The 27892-nt window shown below is 40.2% G+C and overlaps 1 protein-coding gene across 1 annotated transcript in view; it reads left to right on the top strand.

The window, feature by feature from the left end:
• Window positions 1-27892, top strand: part of VWA3B (von Willebrand factor A domain containing 3B) — a 173392-nt gene that overhangs the window by 115141 nt on the left and 30359 nt on the right. The window contains 3 exon segments of the mRNA XM_067006887.1: window positions 5571-5689; window positions 10953-11006; window positions 21150-21354. Coding sequence (XP_066862988.1) covers window positions 5571-5689; window positions 10953-11006; window positions 21150-21354 — 378 coding nt within the window.

The following is a 27892-nucleotide window of genomic DNA, read 5'->3' as shown; positions in this document are numbered from 1 at the left end:
CTGCGCAACGGGAGAGGCCGCAACAGTGAGAGGCCCGCGTACCACAAAAAACAAAACAAAACAAAAAAACACCTGCCAGTTGCTAAGTGAAAATGGTATTCAATTTTAATTTTTTCTCTTTTATTGTTTGAGAATAGTTTTCTTGTGTGAGCTAAATAGATCTCTTAAAATCTTGGTTACATCATTCACCTTCTTGGCAAACACCGCTTTTAAAATAGCAAAGGTACGCTCATCTCATGCCTCAATGACCAAGAACTAAAATTTGGTAGACTCCAAACACAATATTTTACAATAGAGATAAACTTTTAAAAATGTTGGCGCCTCAGCCATTATTTGAATTTATATAATTTGTCTTTTACGTATTCAGTAAGTGGTTACTTTGTACATGCATTGTGCTAGAAACTAGTATTTTTTAAAGGAATAAAAAACTAGAGTTCAGTGGACAGGAAAACCAAATGACAAAACTGCATTTCAGTGTATACATCTATAGAGGGATTGAATGAGAAAACATATAGATTGCCTAGTACTTGGCAAAGAGTAAGAGATAAACACTATTATCATGTTTTTTAATTTATTGTTATTTTTTATACAGCAGGTTCTTATTAGTATCTATTTTATACATATTAGTGTATACATGTCAATCCCAATCTCCCAATTCATCCCACCACCACTAACCCCCCACCCCGCTTTCCCCCCTTGGTGTCCATACATTTGTTCTCTACGTCTGTGTCTCTATTTCTGCCTTGCAAACCAGTTCATCTGTACCATTTTTCTAGATTCCACATATATGCGTTAATATACAATATTTGTTTTTCTCTTTCTGACTTACTTCATTCTGTATGACAGTCTCTAGGTCCATCCACGTCTCTACAAATGACCCAGTTTCTTTCCTTTTTACGGCTGAGTAATATTCCATTGTATATATGTACCACATCTACCTTATACATTCGTCTGTCGATAGGCATTTAGGTTGCTTCCGTGACCTGGCTATTGTAAATAGTGCTGCAATGAACATTGGGGTGCATGTGTCTTTTTGAATTATGGTTTTCTCTGGGTATATGCCCAGTAGTGGGGTTGCTGGGTCATATGGTAATTCTAGTTTTAGTTTTTAAAGGAAACTCCATACTGTTCTCCATAGTGGCTGTATCAATTTACATTCCCACCAACAGTGCAAGAGGGTTCCCTTTTCTCCACACCCTCTCCAGCATTTGTTGTTTGTAGATTTTCTGATGGTGCCCATTCTAACCAGTGTGAGGTGATACCTCATTGTAGTTTTGATTTTCATTTCTCTAATAATTAGTGATGTTGGGCAGCTTTTCACGTGCCTCTTGGCCATCTGTATGTCTTCTTTGAGCAATGTCTATTTAGGTCTTCTGCCCATTTTTGGATTGGGTTGATTTTTTAAATATTGAGCTGCATGAGCTGTTTATATATATTTTGGAGATTAATCCTTTGTCCATTGATTCGTTTGCAAATATTTTCTCCCATTCTAAGGGTTGTCTTTTTGTCTTGTTTATAGTTTCCTTTGCTGTGCAGAAGCTTTTAAATTTCATTAGGTCCTATGTGTTTATTTTTATTTCCATTACTCTAGGAGGTGGGTCAAAAAAAGATCTCGCTGTGATTTATGTCAAAGAGTGTTCTTCCTGTTTTTCCTCTAAGAGTTTTATAGTGTCTGGTCTTACATTTAGGTCTTTAATCCATTTTGAGTTTATATTTGTGTATGATGTTAGGGAGTGTTCTAATTTCATTCTTTTACATGTAGCTATCCAGTTTTCCCAGCACCACTTATTGAAGAGACTGTCTTTTCCCCATTGTACATCGTTGCCTCCTTTGTCATAGATTAGTTGACCATAGGTGTGTGGGTTTATCTCTGGGCTTTCTATCCTGTTCCATTGATCTATATTTCTGTTTTTGTGCCAGCACCATATTGTTTTGATTACTGTAGCCTTGTAGTATAGTCTGAATTCAGGGAGTCTGATTCCTCCAGCTCTGTTTTCTTCTCTCAAGATCGCTTTGGCTATTTGGGGTCTTTTGTGTCTCCATCTAGTAAAAAATGCCATTGGTAATTTGAGAAGGATTGCATTGAATCTGTAGATTGCTTTGGGTAGTATAGTCATTTTCACAATATTGAGACTTCCAATCCAAGAACATGGTATATCTCTCCATCTGTTTGTGTCATCATTGATTTCTTTCATCAGTGTCTTATAGTTTTCTGAGTACAGGTCTTTTACCTCCCTAGGTAGGTTTATTCCTAGGTAATTTATTCTTTTTGTTGCAGTGGTGAATGGGATTGTCTCCTTAATTTGTCTTTCTGGTCTTTTGTTGTTAGTGGATAGGAATGCAAGAGATTTCTGTGCTTTAATTTTGTATCCTGCAACATTACCAAATTCATTGGTTAGCTCTAGTAGTTTTCTCATGGCATCTTTATCTATGTACAGTATCATGTCATCTACCAACAGTGACAATTTTACTTCTTGTTTTCCAATTTGTATTCCTTTTATTTATTTTTCTTCTCTGATTGCCATGGCTAGGACTTCCAAAACTATGTTGAATAATAGTGGCGAGAGTGGACATCCTTGCCTTGCTCCTTGTCTTAGAGGAAATGCTTTCAGTTTTTCACCATTGAGAATGATGTTTGCTGTGGGTTTGTCATATATGGCCTTTATTATGTTGAGGTAGGTTCCCTCTATGCCCACTTTCTGGAGAGTTTTTCTTACCATAAATGGGTATTGAATTTTGTCAAAAGCTTTTTCTGCATCTATTGAGATGATCATATGGTTTTTATTCTTCAATTTGTTAATATGGTGTATCACATTGATTGTTTTGTGTATATTGAAGAATCCTTGCATCCCTGGGATAAATCCTACCTGGTCACGGTGTATGATCTTTTTAATGTGTTGTTGGATTCTGTTTGTTACTATTTTGTTGAGGATTTTTGCATCTATATTCATCAGTTACATTGGTCTGTAATTTTCTTTTTTTGTAGTATCTTTGTCTGGTTTTGGTATCAGGGTGATGGTGGCCTCATGGAATGAATTTGGGAGTGTTCCTTCCTCTGCAATTTTTTGGAAGAGTTTGAGAAGGATGGGTGTTAGCTCTTCTCTAAATGTTTGATAGAATTCACCTGTGAAGCCATCTGGTCCAGGACTTCTGTTTTTTGGAAGATTTTTAATCACAGTTTCAATTTCCTTACTTGTGATTGGTCTGTTCATATTTTCTGTTTCTTCCTGGTTCAAGCTTGGACGTTATACCTTTCTAAGAATTTGTCCATTCGTTGCAGGTTTTCCATTTTATTGGCATAGAATTGGCTTGTACTAGTCTCTTATGATGCTTTGTATTTTTGTGGCTTCCATTGTAACTTCTCCTTTTTCATTTCTTTCTTTCTTTTTTTTTTTTTTTTTTTTTGCGGTATGTGGGCCTCTCACTGTTGTTGCGTCTCCTGTTGCAGAGCACAGGCTCCGGACGCGCAGGCTCAGCGGCCATGGCTCATGGGCCTAGCCACTCCGCAGCATGTGGGATCTTCCGGACCAGGGCACAGACCCGTGTCCCCTGCATCGGGAGGCAGACTCTCAACCACTGTGCCACCAGGGAAGCCCTCATTTCTATTTTTATTGATTTGACTAGTCTCCCTCTTTTTCCTGATGAGACTGGGTAAAGGTTTATCAATTTTGTTTATCTTCTCAAAGAACCAACTTTTAGTTTTATTGATCTTTGCTATTGTTTTCTTTGTTTCTATTTCATTTATTTCTGCTCTGATGTTTATGATTTCTTTCCTTCTACTAACTTTGGGTTTTGTTTGTTCTTCTTTCCCTAGTTCCTTTAGGTGTAAGATTAGATTGTTTATTTGCGATTTTTCTTGTTTCTTATTGTATTGCTATAAACTTCCCTCTTAGAACTGCTTTTGCTGCATCCCATAGGTTTTGGATCATCATGTTTTCATTGTCATTTTTGTCTAGGTATTTTTTGATTTCCTCTTTAATATCTTCAGTGATCTCTTGGTTATTTGGTAATGTATTGTTTAGCCTCCATGTGTTTGTGTTTTTTACATTTTTTCCCGTGTAATTTATTTCTAATCTCATAGCATTGTGGCTTGATTTGTGACCGAAGATGTGATCTATCCTGGAGAATGTTCCATGTGCACTTGAGAGGAAAGTTTAATCTGCTGCATTTTTTCCCTTAAATAACAACAATACAATTTTTGTATGATTTTGAAGGCAAAGGGGAGCATAAAACATGAGCTCCGTATCATCTGGATTGGAAGTAAAGATTTACTTCTTAAAAGTGATTCCCACAATTTTTAGAATTAACATATCAATTTATTGAAACTACTGATAGAAAATATTCTGAAAGTAAATATCACAGGTCCCTGTTGTCAAGGCCAAAGCTTTCTTTCATCTTATTATGATTAATTGGTTTTTTAAAATTAATTTTTATTGGTGTATAGTTGCTTTGATTCCCCACATTTCTAAAATGCCTACGTGCTCCTCGTGCTTGGACTCATACACAGTATCGAAACCCTGTTAGATTAGACCTTGTATTCTCCTGTTAGACTTCTTTTTATGTAAATATTAAGATATGGAATAAGCCTTTTTGTAAACATACATTTATTCATTTATCAACAGATATTTGTTGAGGGCCAGGCACTGTTCTAGGTGATAGGAATACAGCAGTGCATGAAACAAAGTAATATGCAAACAGGTAAATTTAAAATATTACAGGTACTGTTAAGATAGCATGGAATCAGAGGCATCCCCAAACCCAGAAGGAAGCATCAGACACAGACAGAAAGAACTCAGAAAGATGCCCTCTCATTCTGGTACTCTGCTGTTCTTACAGAAAGTGGTTTCATTGATCACAAAGCGTTCTTTTTTTTTTTTGCGGTACGTGGGCCTCTCACTGCTGTGGCCTCTCCCGCTGCGGAGCACAGGCTCCGGACGCGCAGGCTCAGCGGCCATGGCTCACGGGCCCAGCCGCTCCGCGGCATGTGGGATCCTCCCAGACCGGGGCACGAACCCGTGTCCCCTGCATCAGCAGGTGGCTTCTCAACCACTGTGCCACCAGGGAAGCCCATGAAGCCGTCTTTATTTGACATGTATAAGGATCTCTTATAAATTGATAAAGAAAATGGTCAAAAGATATTAACTATAATCAGATATTCTTAAGAGAAAATCAAATTTAAAATAAATATGTGAAAAAGATGTTTAACCCAACTGGTAATTTACAAAGTAGCAACAATGAGATTCTATTTCTTATCGCCTATGCCCTTCAATTTGACAGAGGCTTATTAAGATAACACTTTATTCTGATTTGGGTTTCCTGAAACAGGTTTTTTTTTGGGGGGGGATTGGGGTTGGTATTTTTAAAATATATAGTTTTAAAAATCGGAGGGAAATGGTTAGCAGTGATATCTCTGATTCTTATTTTTTTTATTTTCTGTATTTTCTAATTTCTCTACAAATATAATGTATTGACTTTATAGTCAGAAAAACATACTGTATAGCCATTAGATCCATTTTTGAAGGCACGTGTTATCCTACCAAGTGACCCTTTCCTTTGGCATTGGCATACAGGTGTTCCCTCTGGCACACGTGTGCAATGACACAAGTAAGATGACTTTAATTAACCCCCAAGGAGTGAAGCTCAATATCTACAAGCAAAAAGTGGAGCAGGCAAGTAAGTCCTATGAAAAGTGAGTATTACACCTGGCTACTCTTTAATGGAGGTGGAATTTGTTTTGGCTTGTTTTCTCTTCCTTTAGCTTAAAGTTTTCATCTGGCGCAGCTATTTAACAATGGTCCATAAGGAATATTAACAGCAGCAGCAGCTAACGTAAGGGGCTTCCTGTGTGCCAGCACTGCGTTAAGTACTGGGTTGGCCAAAAAGTTCGTTCCGGTTTTTCCAAAAAGCTCGTTCCGGTTCTTCCGTTAAGATGTTACAGAAAATCCCGAGCGAGCTCTTTAGCCAAGCCAGTACTTTACCTGAGCATGCCCAACAGCGTTTTCAAGAAACCGTCTTCCCTTTCCAGACTCTGTGGAAATCTCACGTTTCCGTGAGCTCTTTAAAGCTTTGCTTTTAGCAGAGTGAATTGGACGATTTTCGCATCTAACATTCTGTCAAGTGACACCACACCACAATAAAGAGATAGAAGGCCATAATAATGAGATAATTTATTTAAACACTTTTTATATCAAAATCAAGAAGATGACCAAGTTGACTACAGTGAAAACTGTACTCTTAAATAGCCACTGTGTTAGTACTGAGTGTTAGGGGGCCTATTTTCCCAAGGGTAGATAACCCAGGGTTTGCCAGGCAGCTGCCAGGCTGGAGAAGGAGACCCAGTTGGGAAGGAGACCCAGGGTCCTTGAATCCCAGCCCCTTCCTGGGGCCTGGCTCCTTCCGGCCTGACCTGGGAGCCTGCCTCAAGAGTGTCGGTGGAGAACACAGCTCTGGGCTTAGAATCTTCACCCCCTCCCAGCTCTCTAATCACCTCCACACCCTGCCCCTCATCCCTTAATTAGTCCTTGGTGCACACGCTTAATTAAACTTTGAGCTACTACCCAGCTCCTCCAGGCAAGCCTATTATTCTTGGTTCTGGAAGCTGTGCAATTGGGTTTTCATTTACCACCATGTGGCTGGGGAACAGGTAATAAAGTACGCCAAAGTGAACGACTGGGGCCCAGGCCAGCATTGACTGATCTGTTGCCATTTTGCAGTGTGTCTCGCGTGTGTTCGAAGAAAGTATAAAGCCTGACTTCTGTTGCCTGGAGTGCATGACCCAGCCCAGAGGCTGGCCTTTCCGCCCCACACCCATCACAGTCCTCTCCAAATCTCCTTACACTTGAGCCTCCTCCACTGCCCTTGCCTGAGAACTGAGGCTGTGTCGCATGGGCTCCTGCAGCGGCCTCCACGGGCTTCTCAGGACTTCTCTGAGTCTCTGTGGGTCCTTCGTTGCTCTCAAAGGCAGGCTGAACTCTGCCAAGGCCCGCCCTCCCCTGTGGGCCTGAGACTTTGCTCTGTAGTTACCCTCTTACTGGTGCTGGCCCTCTTCTCCGCCTCCCACCCCTGCACCAGGCAGCCCTTCCCTTGCCATGAAGCTCCACTGCCCCTCTTCCTGGCCCCTCCCACCAGCTCTCCTCTTCCTTCCCTTCTTGCCTCAGCACCAGTGGCCCTCCCCAGAGAGGCCTTTCCCCAACGACTCTGCACGACCCACCTTGGTGGGTGGTCTCCTCTTCCTAGCAGGTCTCACTATATATATATATATATATATTTGACTGTTGGAATTTAACTTGAATTTGATCTAATTCAAGTTTACTTATTAAAATTGATCCAATTCAGTTATTCAAAACGAAATATAATAATACCATTCATATTGTAATTTAATTTGCTTGACTCACTCAGATATTTGAGTGCTGTAATTACCTGGTCTGTGAAAGCCTGATGCATGGCCGTGAATTGGGGCTTTGAGGTCAGATAGCTCCGGGGTTTCATTCTTGGCTCTGACAGCTACTTGACAGGTCAAATGACACTTGTGAGCTTCATTTGCAAGATCTGGCTCACGGGGCAGTTGTGAGGGTTATGTAAATTGTATATAAAGAGCAACTAATGTTCATTATTTCCCTCTTTCATTCCCTATATCTGCTGATGCTAAAATAACCATAAATACATGGAATGGAAGGGCCACACAGCACTTCCCACTGAGCTGACCCTTTCCCAAGAGTTTCCAGAAGGACAGGCACCCTTCCTTCCCAGGCAGAAGAGAGTCCTTCATTAATGGCAAAACCAAAATACAGACATAGTAGTGATTTGTTCCAGCTCTTACTTCCAGTGAGTGAATCCGGAAAAGCCTTTTAAGTACCCTTAGAGGAATATTATACTATATTGTTTATTAAAATGATATTAATTTAAATATGATCATTAACATTTATTTTAATACGATTAATATTTGATATTATCGATAGCATTAGTATTAATTATTTGGTATTAATAACTTGATGTTTATTTTAAATGAATTATTTATTTAATATTGTTATTTAATAATATTCACATTCATATTATGCAGAACAAAGCTTCCTGATCTTTTGTATTCAATAGTATTGAAGAATTTTGCTGGCATAAATGTCAGTTCCCTTTTCCGTCTTGCTTCATCCTTCTAAAGATATGCAGAATATGAAAAGATGAAAAGTAATTGATGAAACTTAGTTTATCCCCATCTCATCCCCGAGAAAACGTTTCTAAGGAGTTTCCCACCACAAGTAAAGCCAGATATAACCCTGAGTCCGTATGGTTAGGGTCGTGACCAAATGAGTGGGAAGCTCACAGTCCTCTGGCCAAAATAGTGACATAAGTTAGCAATTTTGGCCATACTTAGTGCCCATGTGTAGGCGTCCTTCTGGTTCAATATTTTAAGAATTGCAGAAGCAGTTTTGGCTTTGTGTGTCTGAGCATAAGCTGTGAGTGAGGATTACCAGGGATGGCTGGATTCTGGGGTGAGTTTTCCACAGCTTGTGTTGTGAATCTAAGGTCAAGGTCTCAGTCCTCAGATCCACAGGAGAAGCATCAGTTCTGGCTCAGGGACCAGACATAGTAACCTCTGCTTACCATCGATTTGCTTGGGCTGCTGACTAGACTTGTGACGTGTCATTAGTTACAAGCCGCTTTGCAAATGAGCCACTCGGTACAAGTGGATTTGCAAACTAGAGGTAGAGAAAGCTGGTAAACGCTACGCTCAACCGAATTTCGGTCTCCTAAAACAAAGAGGAAAACTGTGGTTTGTCAAATCCCAGCATCCCACAAGGACTGCCCTCGTCCCGCACGCTTAGAGGCTTTCCCACGGCTGCCTTCCGGGACAGTGGAGCCAGGATTCACACACTCTCTGCTGCCCTCAGCTCACACCCACTTGCTTTTTCTGCCCTGTGTGCTTCGAAATAGTTCAGTGAAGGCGGAAGACAGAGGAATAATAGAGGTTGTGAAAATACCCTCTTGGAAAAATATTCTCTGAAGAACCGAATTAAAATTAGAGACCTGTCCTAGCTAATTGGACCCACGTTCACCAACTGTTTCTGAGTGTCTAAGCCTCACCCTCCTTCAGAAGCTGGAGGGAATGAGCCTTAGTTATTCCTGGTCACTTTATACATACAGCTCACTTAATCCTCGCAACTCCAAGGGTAGGTGATGTTATCTTTGTTTTATCAATAAGAAAACAGTGTTTCAAAAAGTTATGTAACAGCTTCCCACAGCAGCAGAGTGGAGATGCTGAGATGTGAACCCAGAGCCACGTAGCTCCCAAGCCCTCGTCACACTCCCAGCCTCCCTACTCTACTGCCTGCACTTTCAAGGTTTAGACTTAAAGGATTTACAGTTTTGTTTTGTTTTGTTTTTTCCCCAGAAATGCACACAAGCCTTAGAAGCCCTGATCATTGTTTCATCAATCACACCATTAAAGAAAACCATTTCCAAATAGGACCCAAAGACCCCAAAACATCAAGAGACACAGGAGCAGAGCTGGCTTATTTCCCACTTCCTGACTCTTTCTGTCACTTACAGAGCGTCTACCTGTGTCAGACACAGTTCTGTGTGTGGTGCACACAACTTGCTCATTGAGTCTGCACTGCAGCACTGGGAGGGAGGTACTGTGATTACCCGCTTTCTACAGAAAAGTTGGCTACTGGCCCAAAGTCTCCCAGCTAATAAGAAGAGGAGCTAGCTGAGCTTTGGACCCAGGCAGTCTGGCTCCAGGGTCTGTGCTTTTTTTTTTTTTTTTTTTTTTTTTGCGGTATGCGGGCCTCTCACTGTTGTGGCCTCTCCCGTTGCGGAGCACAGGCTCCGGACGCGCAGGCCTAGCGGCCATGGCTCACGGGCTTAGTTGCTCCGCGGCATGTGGGATCTTCCCGGACCAGGGCACGAACCCGTGTCTCCTGCATTGGCAGGCGGATTCTCAACCACTGCGCCACCAGGGAAGCCCAGGGTCTGTGCTTTTAACCACCATGCCAGCCCCCCTTTCCGTGATCTCACCAGGCCTGTGATGGGAGATCAGGGCAGGATAACACCACCCAAAGTGTGCTCCCAGAGCCCTGTGCCACGGACGCTGGGTCCGAGGATTAGAAGCACGCCTCCTGGGGAGAAGCAGTATTCTCCCACCCCATTTTACTGAAGCTTTTTTTCTTCATGGAACACCAGCTCACAACCTGTGGAGCCAGTGTTCTGTGCCCTGTGCCCTAGTTAGCCTGATTTGGGTGATGATGTAGCACTACAGAACTGGGCTGGAAGCTCTGGAGAAAGCACCACTGATTAGTAACAAGAAAAGGAGCTGTGACTACCTGATAGAAAGCACTGGCTCCAACTTCCTCCTCCCTTCTTGGGTTGCCAGCATCTCTCTGCAGACACGTTCAGTGAGCTTTAGTCTCGGCCCCACCAGCTCTCAGCGCTGGGTAAGTAAGGCGTTTCATCTGTCTGCCCCTCTTAGCGGCTGCCTTTGGAAAACAAGGAGATCAGGCTGGTTGATCTCTAAAGTGTGTCCCAATCCTCTTATTTATGACCCTATTAACCTTTTTATTTTTGCTCTGAGAATCCAGACAGAAGAATGCCTACAGAAGGCAGGCTAAGGGCACACATATTTTTCCTTATGAAGAAAAGCAGTGGGTGTTTAGAAATATCTTCATGCAGAGATAATGAGGAGCAGTTTGCTGCCTTTTCTCAGCCCGTGTTTTACCTGATCCAGCTGAGAGCTGTGCCCTCCTTTAATATTTAACATGATTGCCACAAAGCCATGAGGCTTCTGCAGTGATGCTGAGGGTGGGAGACCCTCACATCCAATCTCTTTGAGCGAGTGGCAATGACGTGGTCCAGTGGTGGTGGTGCTGCATGGCTTGGGATCTCCCTGCCCAGGGTCAGCTTTCTGTCATGAAATGAACTGTTGCTACTAAATAACTGTTGTTGATTTTTTTTTTAAACAGGCGCCTGAATAAAATTGTTTGGCAAGCATTATCTCAAGAGGAAAAAAAAAAAAAGTAGGCCAGTTTCTTCTCACTTTTTAAAACTTTTTAAAATTTTGGTGAAATTCACACAACCTACAATTAACAGTTTTTAAATGTACAATTCTGTGGTATTTAAGTTATTCAAAATGTTGTGCAAACCACCACCTCCCTCTAGTTTCAAAATTTTTTATCATCTCGGAAAACACCTTGCACCCATGAAATAATCCTTCCCCATTCCTCTCTCCCCCTCTGGTAACCACCAATCTGCTTTCTGTCTCTGGGAATCTGCATATTCTGGATATATCATATGAAAGGAATCATATATCATGTGACCTTTTGTGTCTGGCTTCTTTTACTTAGTTAATGTAAAAAATTAATGTTTTCAAGGTGCCTCCAAGTTGTAAGCATATGTAGTATTTCCTTCGTTGTTATGCCTGAGTAATGATCCATTGTATGTATATACCACAGTTTGTTTATCCATTCTCCCATTGATGGATATTTGGGTTGTATCTACTTTGGGGCTTTTATGAACAATGCTGCAAAATACGTAGAAGTTTCTGTGTGGACATGTGTTCTCATTTCTCTTGAGTACATACCTAGCCGTGGATATTCTGGGTCACAGAGTAATTCTGTGTTTAACTTTTTGAGGAGCTGCCAAACTTCTCATTTACTTTCCGCAGCTGCATCTTTTTACATTCCCACCCCGTACATACAGCAATGTATGAGGGTTCTTGTTTCTCCACATTGTTGCTGACATTTGTTATTTTTCTTGTTTTAAAAAACTGAAGTCAGGCTTCCCTGGTGGCGCAGTGGTTAAGAAACCGCCTGCCAATACAGGGAACATGGATTCGAGCCCTGATCCGGGAAGATCCCCTTAGCAGAGCAGCTAAGCCTGTGCGCTACAACTACTGAGCCTGTGCTCTACAGCCTGTGAGCCACAACTACTGAGGCCATATGCCACAATTACTGAAGCCTGTGCACCTAGAGCCCATGCTCCACAATAAGAGAAGCCACCGCAATGAGAAGCCCACGCACCACAACCAAGAGTAGCCCCCACTCACCACAACTAAAGAAAGCCTGCGTGCAGCAACGAAGACCCAATGCAGCCAATAAATAAATAAATTTATATAAATAAATAAAAATTAAAAACTGAAGTCATCCTTGTGGGTGTGAAGTAATATCTCATTGTGGTTTTCACTTGCATTTCCTTAACGATGAATATTGTTGAACATTCTTTTGTGTGCTTGTTGGTCATGTGTACATCTTCTTTGGAGAAATATCTATTCAGGTCTTTTGCCCATTTGTAAGTTGAGTAGTTTGTATTTTGTTGTTGAGTTGTAAGAGTTCTAGATATCAAACCTTATCAGATATATGATTTGCCAATATTTTCTCCCATTCTATAGATTGTTTTTTCACATTCTTGATAATGTCCTTTTTTTGCCCAAAGGTTTTTAATTGCTAGGAAGTCAATTTATCTACTTTTCCTTTCATTGCTCATGATTTTGGTGTCAAATCTAAGAATCTGTTGCCAAATATGAGGTCATGAAGATTTACCACTGTGTTTTCTTCTAATATTTTTATGGTTTTAGCTGTTACATTTAGGTCATTGATCCATCTTGAGTGAATTTTTGTATATGGAGTGAGGTAGGGGTTCAACTTCTTTTTTTTGCATGAAGATACCGATTTTTTTCTAGTAACATTTGTATAAGAGACTATTTTCTAGTACCATTTGTTTAAGAGACTATATTGAACAGTCTTGGCATACTTGTCGAAAACCAATAACCATATATATTTGCATTTATTTCTGAACTCTCTATTCCATTGGTCTATATGCTTATTTTTATACCAGTACCACACTCTTCTGATAGCTATAGTTTTGTAGTGAGTTTTGAAAGTGGGAAGTGAAAGTCTCCTAACTTTGTTCTTCTATTTCAAAATTGTTTGGTTATTCGTGGCCCATTGAAGTTCCATATGAATTTGAGGATTAGCCTTTTCATTTCAGCAAAAAAACCATTGGAATTTTGATAGGGATTACACTAAATCTGTAGGTCACTTTGGAGAGTATTCCCAAGTTAACAATAAGTCTTCCAACTCATGAACATGGGTTATATCTCCATTTATTTAAGTCTTCAGTTTTCTTCAGCAATATTTTGTAGTTTTCAGTGTACAAGTCTTTTACTTTATATGATTTTATTCTTTTGGATACTATTGTAAATGGAATTTTTTTCTTAATTTTATTTCCAGCATATAGAAATACAACTAGTATTGCTAGTATGTAGAAATACAACTTATTTTTGTGTGTTGATCTTGTACCTTACAACTTTGCTGACTTTATTAGTTCTGGTAGTTTTGCAGTGGGGGGAATCTATGGAATATTCTATGTAGAGAAATATGTCATCTACAAACACATAGTTTTACTTCTTTCCAACTTGTATGTCTTTTATTTCTTTCTCTTGCTTAATTGATTTCCGAATTCCAGTGTAATATTGAATAGCAGTGGTGAAAGAAGGCATTCTTGTCTTGTTCCTGATCACAAGGAGAAAACTTTCAGTCTTTTATCATTCAGCAGGATGTTAGTTGTGGGTTTTTCATAAATGCCCTTTATCATGATAAGGAAGTTCTCTTGTGTTCCAAGTTGATTGTTTTTATCATGAAAGTGTGTTTGTGGAATTTTGTCAGATGCTTTTTCTGCATCTATTGAGATAATCATGTGGGTATTTTTTTCCTCTGTTCTATTGATGTAATGTATTAAATGAATTGATTTTCTTAGGTTGAACCACCCTTGCATCCTTGGGATAAATCCCACTTAGTCATGGTGTATAATCCTTTTAATGGTCTATTGGATTTATTTTGCTAGTAATATGGTGAGGCTATTTAGTTCTATATTCATAAGCAGAAATGGTCATGTAGTTTTCTTTTCTTTAGCATCTTTGTCTGGCATTGGTATCAGATGAATCTTGTCCTCATACAATGTATTTGGAAGTGACTCCTCTCTTCTGTTTTGGGGGGATTGAATAGGATTGATGTTAATTGATCTTTTGGTGTTTGGTAGAATTCATCAGTGAGGACTTTTGGTCCTGGACTTTTCTTTGTTGGGGGATTTTTGATTACTGATTCAATGTCTTTATTATAGGCTGTTGAGATTGTCTATTTTGTGTGAAGTCAGTTTTGGTAATTTGTGTGTTTCTATGAATTTGTCCATTTGTATAGATTATCTAATTTGAAAACATACAGTTGTTCATATTATTCTCTATAATCCTTTTAATTTTTGTAAGATCAGTAGTAATGTCCTTGCTTTTGTTTCTGATTTTAGTAGTTCTGTCTTCTCTCCTTTTAGTCAGCCTAGCTAAAGCTTTGCCAATTTTGTTGATATTGTCAAAAACCAACTTTTCATTTTGTTGATTCTGTTATTTTTCTATTCTCTCTTTTGTTTATCTCTGCTCTAATCTTTAATATTTCCTTCCTTCTGCTGGCTTTGGGTTTAGTTTTCTCTCCTTTTTCTTGTTACTTAAGGTGTACACCTAGGTTGTTGATTTGAGATCTTTCTTCCTTTGCACTAGACATTTACAGCCAGAAATTACCCTCTGACCATCGGTTTTGCTGCATCCCATGTGTTTTTATATGTTGTGTTTTCATTTTTATTTATCTCAGCATATTTTCTAATTTCCAGTTTCTAATAGTGATTTCTTCTTTGACCCATTGGTTGTTTAAGAGTGTGGTGTTTAAATTTATACGTATATACTTCCAGTTTTCCAGTTTTATCTCTGTTATTATTTCTAGCTTCATTCCACTGTTCTGGAAAAGGTACTCTGTATGATTTGATCTTTAAAATATTTTGAGAATTGCCTTATGACCTAACATATGGTCTGTCCTGTAGAATGTTGCATGTGCATTTAAGAATACTTATTCTACTGTTGTTGGGTGAGGTGTTCTATATACAAGTCTAGTTGTTTTATAGTGTTTTCTAGTTCTCTGTTTCCTTTGTGATCTTCTCTCTGGTTGTTCTATTATTGAAAGTGAGATACTGAAGTCTCCTTTTTGTACAACTATCTATATCTTCCTTCGATTTTGTCAATGTTTGCGTCATACACTTTTAGGCTCTGTTGATAGATGCATATGTATTTACAGTTGTTATGTCTTCCTGATGATTTGACATTTTTATTAATATAAATAATGTCCTTCTTTTTCTCTTGTAAAAGTGTATGACTTAAAATCTATTTTATCTGATATTAGTATAATCATTCCAGCTCTCTTTTGGTTATTATTTGCATGGCATATCTTCTTGCATTTTATCATGTTCAACCTATTTGTGTCTTTAAGTCTAAAGTGGGTCTCTTTATAGTAGCATATAGTTGGATCATGGTTTTTTTAATCCATTCTGCCTATCTCTGTCTTTTAACTGGTGAGTTTAATCCATTTACATTTACAGTAACTACTGATAATGAAGGACTTAACTTCTGTCATTGTGCTATTTGTTTTGTATATGTCTTGTCTATTTTGTTTCTCAATTCCTCCAATATCGCCTTCTTTTGTACTTGATATTTTTTCTAATGTATCATTATGATCCCTCTTCCTTTTTTGCATAGTTTTTCATTATTTTCTTAATGATTACATGGAGATTACAGTTAACATCCTAAATTTATAACAAAGTAGTTTGAATTGATATCAACTTATTTTCAATAGTGTACATTATCTCTGTTTCTATCCAGCTCCATCCCCTCTTTATATTGTTATTGTCACAGATTACATCTTTTACATTATGTGTCCGTTAACATAGCTTTATAATCATTGTTTTTTGCATTTGTCTTTTAAATAATATAGGAAACAAAAGAGGAGTTACATACCAAAAATACAAGAATGTTAGCTTTTATATTTACATATGTAGTCATCTTTGCCAGTCATCTTTATTTCTTCATATGGCCAGTGTAACTTGTCTCCAGTGTCCTTTTATTTCATCCTGAAGAGCTCTTTTTAGCATTTCCTGTATGGGGAAGCCCTACTAGCAACAAGCACCCTTAGCTTTTGTTATGTGTTAACAAATGTGTTAATTTCTCCTTCATTAGTGAAGGATAGTTTTGCCAGATAGAGAATCCTTGCTTGATAGTGTTTTCCTCTCAGCATTCTAAATATACCATATCAATGGGACTTCTCTGGTGGTCCAGTGGTTAAGACTCTGTGCTTCCAATGCAGGGGGCATGGGTTCGATCCCCGTTCAGGGAACTAAGATCCCACGTGCCATGCGGCACAGCCTAAATAAATAAATAAATAAATAAACAAACCCTATCACTGCCTTCTGGACTTCATGGTTTCTGATAAGAAATCAGCTGTTGATCTTATTGAGGATTTCTTGTTCATGAGCCACTTTTGTTCCTTTCAAGATTCTCTGTCTTTGTCTTTCAACAGTTTGATTATAGTATAGTGTCTTGGTATAGCTCTCTTTGAGTGTATTCTGCTTTTCGTTCACTGTGCCTCTTGGATTGTGTAGATGTATGTTTTCCATGAAATTTGGAGAGTTTGGGGCCATTATTTCATTTTTGCCAAATATTTTCACCCTTTTCTCTCTCATTTCCTTCTGGCACTCTCATAATGTGTATGTTGTTAAGCTTGATAGAATCCCATATGTCCTTTAGACTCTTCTTCATTCTTGTATTCTTTCTGCTCTGGAGACTGTAATCTCATTTGATCTATCTGCAAGTTTGCTGATTCTTTCTCCTGCCTGCTCAAGTCTACTGTTAAAACCCTCTAATGAATTTTTCATTTCACCTATAGTACTTTTCAGCTCTAGAATTTCTATTTGGTTCATTTTCATAATTTCTCTTTATTGATATTCTCTAGTTGCTCATATATCATTCTCAGGATTTCATTTAGTTCTTTGTCCACGGTTCCCTTCACCTCTTTGAGCATATTTAAGACAGTTATTTTAAAGTCTTTCTCTACCAAATCCAGTGTCTGGATTTCATCTGTGAGTTTCTTTTTTTCCATGTGAATGGGTTATATACTTCCATGTTTCTTTGTATTCTTTGTAATATTTTATTGAGAACTGAACATTTTGGACATTGTAATGTAGTAACTTTGGAAATTAGATTCTCTACCCTCCCCAGAAATTTCTGTTGTTGCCTGATGAAGGCTGCAGTTGTCTGTTTAGTGTCTTTCCACACTATTTTTGCAAAGACTATATTCCTTGTCATGTGTGTTCACTGAAGTATTGTTTCATCTCTGTGATCAGCCAGTGACCTGACAGAGATTTCCCTAAATGCCAGCCTCTCTCTTCATCAAGCATTCCCCTAGATACTGTAAGTATTCAGCTAGATTCCAGAGTTCCAAAATAGCTAATTCTATCAATAGTTGTTTTGGTGAAAAGGCAAATTCCTTGATTTCTCTACTTCAGCATCTTTCATGACATCACTTCCCTCCTCACTATCTAAAGCAAGGTTTGAGTAAGTTATGAGGCCTTTATTATATTGAGATAGTTTTCTTCTATTCCTAGTTTGTTGAGTGTTTGAGTTTTTAATCACGAAAGTGTTGAATTTCGTCATGATTTTGCTGTATCAATTGAGATGATCAAGTGGTTTTTTTCTTTCTTTCTGTTACTGTGATGTATTATATTGATTCATTTTTGTATGTTGCATTCCAGGAATAAAATCTCACTCTTCATGGTGTATAATCCTTTCATAATATGCTGTTGAATTTGGTTTGCTAGTATTGTGTTGAGGATTTTTGAGTCAATGTTCACAGGAATATTGGGCTGTAGTTTTCTTGTAGTATCTTTGTCTGGCTTTGGTATCAGGGTAGTGCTGGCATCATAGAATGAGTTTCAAAATGTTCTCTCCTCTTAAATATTTGGAAGTCTTTAAGGAAGATTGGTGTTGATTCTTCTTTGAATGTGTGGTAGCACTCTCCATGGAAGCTACATAGTGCTGAGCTTATGCTTGTTGGAAATTATTTGCTTACTGATTCAGTCTCCTTACTAGTTATAGGTCTGTTCAGATTTTTTATTTCTTTCTGATTCAGTCTTAGTTGGTTATAATTTTATAGGAATTTATCCATTTCTTCTAGGTTATCCGTTTTGTTGGTATATGTATAATGGATCATAGTAGTCTTTTATGATCCTTTTTATTTCTGTGACAACAGTTGTAATGTTTGCTCTTTCCTTTCTGATTCTAGTTATTTGAATCTTCTCTTTTTTCCTCTTAATCTAGCTAATAAGCATTTGTCAGTTTTGTTGTTCTTTCCAGAATCTAACTCTTAGTTTCATCGATTTTTTTCTATTGTTTTTCTATACTCTATTTCACTTATTTCCACGCTAATCTTTATTTCTTTCTTTCTGCTAACTTGGGTTTAGTTTATTCTCCATTTTCCCAGTTCCTTTAGGTGTAAAGTTAGGTTGTTGATTTGAGATATTTCCTCTTTTTTAATGTAAATATTTAGCACTACAAAATTCCCTCTTATGACTGCTTTTGCTATATCTTAGACATTTTGATATGTTGTATTTTTATTTTAAAATATATCAAGATATTTTATAATCTCCCTTATGATTTCTTCTTTGACCGTGGATTGTTTAATTTCCACATATTTGTGTATTTTCCAGTTTTCCTTCTGCTACTGATTTCTAGTTTTATTCCATTGTTATTGGAGATTATACTTTATATGATTTAATCTTAAAAACTTTTAATACTTGTGTTCTTACATGTGGTTTATCCTGGAGAGAATGTTCCATGTGCACTTAAGAAGAATATGTATTCTGCTGTTGGCTGGTGATGTGTTCTGTATATGTCTGTTAGGTCTAATCTATAGTGTTTTTCAAGTCCTCTGTTTCTTTATTGGTCTTCTGTTTGGTGGTTCTATCCATTATTGAAAACGGAAATTGAAATCTCCTCCTTTTATAGTGTTCCTTTCTATTTCTCCCTTCAGTTCTGTTAATGTTTGCTTCTATATTTGGGAGCTCTGAAATTAGGTGCATATATATCTATGATTGTCATATCTTCCTGGTGGATAGACCCTTTTACCATTATATAATGTCCTTCTTTGTCCTTGTAACAATTTATGACTTAAAATAGTCATAATTGGCTAATTTATTTCTTCTGATTGACGAAGTGTGCTTTTGAAGCTCTCTAGTGAATTTTTCAGTTATTGTATTCTTTTTATATATATATCTTTATTGGTGTATAATTGCTTTACAATGTTGTGTTAGTTTCTGCTGTACAACAAAGTGAATCAGCTATATGTATACATATATCCCTGTATCCCCTCCTGAGCCTCCCTTCCACTCTCCCTCTCCAACCCCATTAGGTCATCACAAAGTACCAAGCAGATCTCCCCGTGCAATGCAGCAGCTGCCCACTAGCCATCCATTTTGCTCAGTTATTGTATTCTTCAGATCCAGAATTTCTGTTTGGTTCTTTTTATAGTCTCTATATCTGTTGATATTCTCATTTTGTTCATATGCATCATTTTCCTGATTGCATTTAGTTGTCTGTATTCTCCTTGAGCTCACTGAGCATTTTTAAGACAGTTATTTTCAATTGTTTATCAGGTAATTCATAGATCTCCTTTCTTTAGGGTAGATTTCTGGAGAGTATTTTGTTCCTTTGATTGGGCCATCTTTCTCTGTTTCTTTGTATGCCTTAGTATCTTTAGGCAATATTTGGGCATTTGATAAAACAAACACTTATCCCAGTCTTTAAAGATGGCTTCTTACAGGGGAAGACCTTCACCAATCATTCTGGCTAGAGATCCTGGGACCCTCTCACACCTTTTCTGGGGATACGTCTTCTCTAGGCTTGTGCATGTCATTTCCCAGTTGAAGAGGTTTTGCCCGTTTTTTCCTCAGGAACCCGTAATCTCTTGCTCCCCCTGGTGTCTGTCTTTGGTACTGCAGTATCTCTGGTGCTGTAACCGCCCAAGAAATTTGCCTTTGTTCTCAGCTGCCTCAACCTGGCATCCGAAGTATACTGCCATTTTTATCAACATTCTGAGTCAAGTGAGACAGAAGCCAGTCTCTCAGGCAGCCCCACAAAAGACCAACATGTTGGGGACACGTTGAATAGGAGTTTTCTCCCAGTTGCTCTGCAGTGTGCCAGGGAAGGGGAGAGGCTTGGCCAGACAAAATGCAACACATTTTCCTACTCTCTTCAATGTCTACTCTTCTTGGCTTTGTGCTCCTGGAGGGCAGGGACGTTTTAACTGGTTTCTAGAATTCTCACAAAGGCAGTGTGGTCTTTATATGGTTAAGTCAGTGTCTTTGTGGGGGAAGGAGGGCCTGGGGTTTCTCATTCCACCATTTTGCTGACATCACACCAATTTAGATTTTTTTAATAAGAATTTTTGCTGCTTTCTGTTGACAAGTTTATTTGTGGATTGAGTCCTGTGACTGTACTGGTTTAACAGTGTGCTCTTCCAACACCCAACATCTAAAAAGATGCCATGACATTTTCAACAATAAGAGGATGACAATTATGAAATGTTTTTCCTCCCCCATGTCCCTCAATCAATCAATCTCTGTACCCTCTTCCATGAGTATCTGACTCAGAAGTACTGAGACTGGAAACAGAATCTAGGACTTGGGACCTCCGCACCCCACGGGGTTCCCTCGGAATCACACAGCTTGTTCATCGGCTGATAGAAAGTTTGGCTTCTGTTCTTTGTGTACCGAAACAGTGAAGCCAGAAAGTTTAGGCCTATTTAGGCTTACAAGAGGAGAGAAGATAAAAATAGCTAAAGTGAGCTAATAGGAGAATTACTGCACTGAGACAAATATTTGAGTTTAGTGTTTGCTTTGTTTTCCAGAGTCACTGCTAGGCATAGTTGTGTGAAATTTCTTTGAGACTCACTGTTGGTTCTGCCAAATGTTAGACCTAGGGAGAAAGGCATGGGTTCCAAATACGCTGAAAAACATTGCTGAAAAAATAACTTATGTGTATCAAACTTCTATAAAATCAGATCATCAAATTAGGTAATGGGGAAAGGTGCCTACCATGACTCGGAGATGATTGTTTCTAACTTGCATAAACTACCAAAGCCCTGACGGGCCAGAAGGCATGGCTGTGATTCTGTCAACTGACACCTGACATCTGCTTTGACAGATGTTTCTCAGGGGAGGGTTTACAGAAAAAACATCTTTCCATATGTTTTCTATTATGATCACTTTATGTTTCTCTTTCTTCTTCTTCTTTTAAGGTTAGGTGCAAACAAACCAATGCGTTACTTAGAAAACAAGGCAGCTTTAAACAAGGCATTAGAACGGTTGAATTGGCCCATTTCATCGAAGGAGCTGTCAGTGCTGGAGAATGAAATCCTAGCTGGCAGAATGTACGTGCAGCAGGCCATGGAGCTCCAGGAGGCTGCCAAGAAGGAGAGTCATGTGAGCAGCGCCCTTGAAGAGGTGTGTACCGTGGAGATGTTTGTACTGCCTCCCTCCCTCCTGTCCCAAGCCCTTGCCATCGCTGGCCTCCCCTCTCTCCCACCTCCCACTGCACTGATTTCTAAGAGTTACAGCCAACCCACGTAAGGTCTCAGGACTTCTTTCAACAGAAAGGAAATGCCATTTGATTTTACTCTGGCCTTATTTTTAAAACAATACATGCTTTAATTGAAAAATAAAGCTAAACAGAAGTATTGTGTAGTGATTAAAAGCCTGGACTTTGATATGAGCCAGACCAAAGTCCAGCCTCAGATCTGCCACCTAATCCCTGTGTGATCTTGGCCAGTGACTCTGTCTCTCTAAACCTTAGGGTTTTTTTTTTTAAATCTGTAAAATAAGAGTGTTAATAGTATCTGCCTCATAGGCTTGTTACGGAAGCAAAATGAGCATTTAAAGTACTGAGTGTTGAAAGCTCCCCCCATAAGTGTTTGCAATTATTATTACTAGTAAAACAGACCTTCTACAAGGAAAATTTATTTTCTGGCAGCCATATTATTTATTACCACTTTGTATCATTTACTTTTAATTGTTTTTCTTCCTTGAGTAAATTTTACACATAATTGCAGTTAGAGTATCCATAATCATTTTATGGTCTGCTTTTCAATTTAGCATTGTCTCATGTATTTTCTCTGTGTTTTTGCTGAATCGTCAGACTGATATTTTTTGTGGTTACATAATATTCCATGGTGTGTAAATACCCTGATTTGTTTAACTCTTCACTGGATGTTGGACATTTGAGGGGTTTTTTTTCCAATTTTCTTCTCTTTCACATCATGTTTTAATGCTTCTATAGTGCATATAGTTGAACTGTTTTGCTAGGATAAATTCTTAGGTGTGGGATTCTTGGACCAAAGGACATGAACATTTGGGGGCTCTAAATACTTGCTGCCTGTGTAATATCCTCTTTCTGACTATAGTAGGGTGTGTGTAAACCTGGAGCAGTTCATCCAGAATCTTACTGAGTTCTATAGAATGTTCATATATTCACCATATGATAGTCTAAAAGATATATCCAGGGAACTGACCTTTGAGATTCATCTTTTTTGATTTCAGTCTTTGCTAAGTGATACCAGCTTTGCCTGGTTTTAAATTCTGTATTTGCTGTTCTAGATTCTTGAGTTTTATTTGATTTTATTTTTCCCCTGCAAATGGCTTTTCTTCCTTCAGTGTAGAAAGCTATTTCTTTTGTGAAGAGTGCAAAAGTTTTATCATATCTTTATTTATATTTTTGTTTTCATTTATTTTATTTATTTATATATATTGGGAGGGGAGGTAGTTGTTTTTATTCAAAGTGACCTCCTCAAAGAGTTGGTCAGTCTTTCCTTGGAAGGCACCATCTGAGGACCCCAACGTGTGGCTGTCTATTTGCCTTCCTCACATAGATGCCCTGAAAACACCAAGAATCAAGAAGACTGAATTCAAATGAATTCAATCCCTCTCCCTGGAAATCTGCTCTTCTTTTCCTCATGCTTCTTCCTCTCTGTTCTTTCATTTACTCATTGAAATATGTATGAGTTCCTAGGAGGTACCAAGCCCTATTCTAGGCACTAGAGGTACCTAAACACATGGACCAAGTCCCACTCTTATTCTAGTCGAGGTGAACAGATAGGTTCTAAATGATGGGCTTTTTTGCATGTTGAGCTCTGGTGACATTACTGCCTAACAGCAGAATTTGCAAGCATTATTCTTTTATCTATACTTTATATTAAATGTTAAAATGGGAAGTGTTGCTAATGAAGTGAAAAGAAGCCTCTTGTGTTTCAGAACGTAGTATAGTCTCCTGAATTTGTGGGAGTCAAAAGCTCATTGTTCATGGGATATGAATTAATTGCTCTATTTCTTTATTCCCTTGTCCACAGAGTGGGAATTAAAATAACTTCCACAATTTCTTCATCCGAAAACATTTGTTCACTCCCTACCATGGATCAGATTCTGTCCTTGGCACAGGTGGTCTCAGCCTGCCACGTTCTTCTCTCTTTCCTTGGGGCCTCCCAAGGTGATACAATACATTGGACACAAAATAGGGGTTTGTTAACAGCAATGGGGACATGGACCCAGCCTAGTGGAGGAGTCATACTGGCATAGAACATAACCTCTGTGAGAGCTGAGATCTTGTCTTGCCTTACTTGTAGCTGTATCCATAGCTACATCCACTGAGAATGATTTCCTGGCACACAGTGGACACGCAAAAATATTTATTGAAGGAATGAAACCCAGATCCTTATAGCGGAGTATTATAAATATGACAATAGAGGCATAGCCATAGAACAACTGGAAGATGGGAAAAAGCGAACGATTCTGGCTGAGGCGTTGAGGAAGTCTTCATGGAGGGGATGATTGAATTTGGTCTGGCAGGATGTGTAGGAATTTGAGGGGGGGAGTGTGAGAAATGTTCTGAGTGAGAGAAACTGCTTGTGCAAAGGCAGGAAGGTGGAAAGAACATGGCATGTTCACCAGGGGCATGGCAGGAGACAAGACGGGAGAGGGAGGATGGCCCCAGAATACAAGGAGCTTGGAAATCTCTCCTAGGTTCAGGAACCAAGCTTGTAGGAAATGGATACCAGCAAGGGATTTTCAGCAAGTGGAGGACATGAACAGATTTGTGTCTTGGAAAGATTATTTTGGCAGCAAGATGAGGCTCAATGTAGGGGCGAAAGACCAAACCCAGGTGCAGACTCCACTGAGAGGTGTTGAGTCCTTGAGTCAAGCCGGTACAGTGAGGAGGGAATGGGTGAAAGAGAGAGCAGTCGGTGGAAAGTGAATGTGTGGGGTGAGCCAGAGGGCAACGTTGAGAACACCCACAGACTTCCCGCCTTGGACAACTGGGAGACAGAGGCACGGGTTAGCCACCACATCCGTGTCACCTCTGCTCCACGGAGAGACAGCCCCTCTAAACACCCTGTCATTCTCTAACCCCTTCCCACATTTTTGTTTTCTTCACAGCACGTTTCACCACCTGACATTACGTACGTATTTGTTCATCATCTGTCTCCTCCACTGGAATGAGGGTGGGACTTGGTCCGTTGTGTTCTGGGTATTCCTAGCGTCGCTGGAGTACTGCTTGGCACCTTGTAGGCACTCCCAGGCCATTCGAATGGATACGTGAATGAAAGAACAAGAGGAAGAGGTACCATGAGAGGCAGAGTGGATTTTCAGGGAAAGTTAACTCACTTTAGGTCCTCTTGATTCTTAGGTGTCCACAGGGCATCCCGGTGAGAAAGGCAGATCGGCAGCCATGTGTTTGGAGCTTAGGAGAGAAGTCCATGTTAAAGAGATAGACTTGGAGGTCATGTGAGGTGCTGAGAAAGGAAGAGGAGACTGTGGAAAGGGCCAAGACAGGAAAGCTAGAGGAGCGGAAGGCCCAGGGTAGGGAGCTATGATGTCAGAGCCTGAGGAGGAGAGATGGCAAGAGCCCTGGGTCTGGAGTCAGAGAGACCTGAATGCAAGTCTCAGCACTTCCAGATGCGGACCTTCCTTAGGACTCTAAGCCTAGATCCCTCATCCTTAAATTAGAAAAATCATAGTAGCCACCTGCAAGATGGTTGTGAGACAGTGTGCATGATACGCTCAGGACAGTGTGTCGCTCTAAATGCTCAACAGGAAATGCCCTCAACACACCTTGCCCGTCATTGCTATTTCCATTGTTAAAATATTACTGAGGGGCTTCCCTGGTGGCGCAGTGGTTGGGGGTCCGCCTGCCGATGCGGGGGACGCGGGTTCGTGCCCCGGTCCGGGAGGATCCCACATGCTGCGGAGCGGCTGGGCCCGTGAGCCGTGGCCACTGAGCCTGCACGTCCAGAGCCTGTGCTCCACAATGGGAGGGGCCACAGCAGTGAGAGGCCCGCGTACCACACACACACAAAAAAATATATATATATATATATATTACTGAGGAGTTTGGAAAGTCATACAGGATGATGTCTGAAAACCATTTGATTTTCAAGAGGGAGAGCGTTAGTGATCTTAGCCAGAACAATTTCGGTAGCATTTTGGGAGTGGAAGCCAGTGTGCAGCGGATGGAGAAGTAGAGAGCAGTGGAGAAAGTAAATGCAGGAAGTGCAGACTTCTTGTTCAAGATCTTCCTAGACAGCAAAGGAGAAAAAACGGAGGGAACTTGATGCAGGAGCCAGAGTGAGGAAGACATTGAGTTTGAGTGATGGTATTGATGGGTCCACTGCTGCCCCCTTTCTTGGTCAGGGGCTAAGGCTGTCCTTTCACTGCCCTGTCCCTACATAGGGTGACCAAAGCCCCCACTGTCAGCTCAGGAAAGCACCCATGTGCCCGGGACAATAGTCCATAGGTAATGAATGGGCAGGGAGGGTTTCATAGGTGGCAGCTCATCTACAGAGTTCTTTCCACTCTCCACATGGCCCTCCGCAATGGAAGATTTCTGTATTATTTTCTTAAAACGGTACTTCTCCTTACCATGTGTGATGTATTGTGTGGTATTTTTATTCCATTTTTATCATGCTCTGTTGAGTTGGTTTCATAACCTGCTAACAAGTCTCATCCTTCAACGTGAAAAATGGTTTGGACCAAAGCTCAAGATTGCAAGGCCTTTTGAGATCCTGCAGTGAAAATCCATCACAGATGCAAGTCATTTTTATTGATTCATATTAAAAAAAGTCTCACTTCAAATTTTTTTTGGCAGAGGCCAAAGATTTTGATCAATGACTGTAATTTGGAGAGGAAGAAACCTTCTGTTTTTCATTAAGACCCCCCTAAAGTTTATTGATAACAAGTGACGAAAGGTGATCAAAGTTGGTTGGAATGGGGTGCCCAATCAGAAACGCCCACGTGTGTTCAGAAGGGAGTGGTCACTATTTGATCCACTCCAGAATATGTTATGGAGTCTGGAGGTCTGTGGCTCTCTGACTCTCCCCTGCAATACGCTGGCACCCAAAGTAGCTGCCGCATTGGTTCCTGAGTTTGGGACAGCTTCGTGATTTTTCTGTTGGTGAGGAGAAGTGGCTATATACACGCCAGTGTCTGGCTAGAATGCGCCCTGCTTTTTCCACTCAGGCTTTCACCGTCAGTCCCGCGCTGGCCCCAGGATCAGACGTAGGGCAAGAATCGTCATCCCACATGCTCTGCCCAGCACCTTATATGGGACACATTCCATGATTAATTGTTCCTCCCTATTTCTGTAATCCACTAGTTTTGTGGCATCCCTGGAGACAGGTGCTTGGCTTACTGACCACATATTGAAAGACCTTAATTCTGAAATCGTAAATTCCACTTGAAAGCCCCCTTCACCAGCACCCCTCTTGTTGCCACGATTGCAGAGTCCAACGTCACTGGCCAGTCCTGAGCCCTCGGAGCTGCAGTATGGTGGAAATCACCAAGGGCATCTGAGTTGTAATTAACCTTCCCCAAGTTTTCACTGGGAGCCTGGTCTAGGGCAGCTCCAGCTATGTTGTCCTGCAGCATTTCCTTAGTGAACAAGGATTGTTCTCCAGAGCAAATCCCACAGAATCCAGGCCCAGGAAGACCCAGCGGGCTTTCTGCACCCAACCTTGGCTGCCTTGAGAAACTCGGAGGCAGAAAACCTTGTTAAATTCCAAGTAGCTCTAAACAACCCTAATAGAGGCCTTGGAAATGGACTTACACAGCTGGCTGCACGTGATTACTTTCCCAAGTTGAGGCTGGCAAGGAATGTGGAGTCTGAATCAATGGAGTCTCAATCAATGACTGATTGAGTGCGCTCCACTCCATGGAAAACTGTCCAGGAGAAAGAGAGTGTTAGGAAAATGCACAGCAGGAGGGAGGATATGGGTGAGGCTGGGTGAGATGGGAATGGGAGAATGAAGGGATGAAAAGAGGCCACTTGGATTTGAAAACATTATACTGGGTTGTGACTTTGACACTACACAGGAGAACATTAGTTGGGGAGACTTAGAGAGAAATTTCTTTGCGTTGTATATAAAATGAAGTCCGAATAAGTAGCGTCATTTGTTATATTTGCTCCCCAATAATAATTGGACCAGTTGTCATTCTTGCATTGTAACCCATCCTTTTACAGCTCTCATTATTCCCTCTTTAAGGGGAGAACGGAGGCATCACACCTTACCCCTTTATGACTGGCCAGCCTTTCTCATTCCACAAGTAAAAACCTTTAGTCTCTTCTGCTGATGCTTGGGTCTGGTAGGAGGACCGGCTCCTTAGTGACAGTGACACGGAAGTTCCCCTGGTGCAAGGGTGGGGAATGAGCAGGTGTGGGTTGTGTATCAGTGATGCCATCACACAAAGAATGACACGTGCACATTCAGGCCAGTGACTTGGTGATACATTAACGTATGGAAGCCAGACCCCCCCCCCCCGCGATGGGTTCCTGAGAGATAATGGTAGGACATGTGGCCAGGGTGGGACGGAAATCCCCGAGAGAGTGAGGTGCCTGGATGGGACGGGCGAGGATGCCAGAGAGAAGATGCTGCCACGTCGTGGTCATACCACAGTTAGCTGGGGATTTAAGAAGAGGACCCTGCTCAGGAAGACCAGC

Source organism: Kogia breviceps, chromosome 11, assembly GCF_026419965.1.
Source record: "Kogia breviceps isolate mKogBre1 chromosome 11, mKogBre1 haplotype 1, whole genome shotgun sequence".
NCBI lineage: Eukaryota > Metazoa > Chordata > Mammalia > Artiodactyla > Physeteridae > Kogia > Kogia breviceps.
The sequence above is the reverse complement of the archived record's forward strand: the minus strand, read 5'-3'. Positions and strand labels throughout refer to the sequence as shown.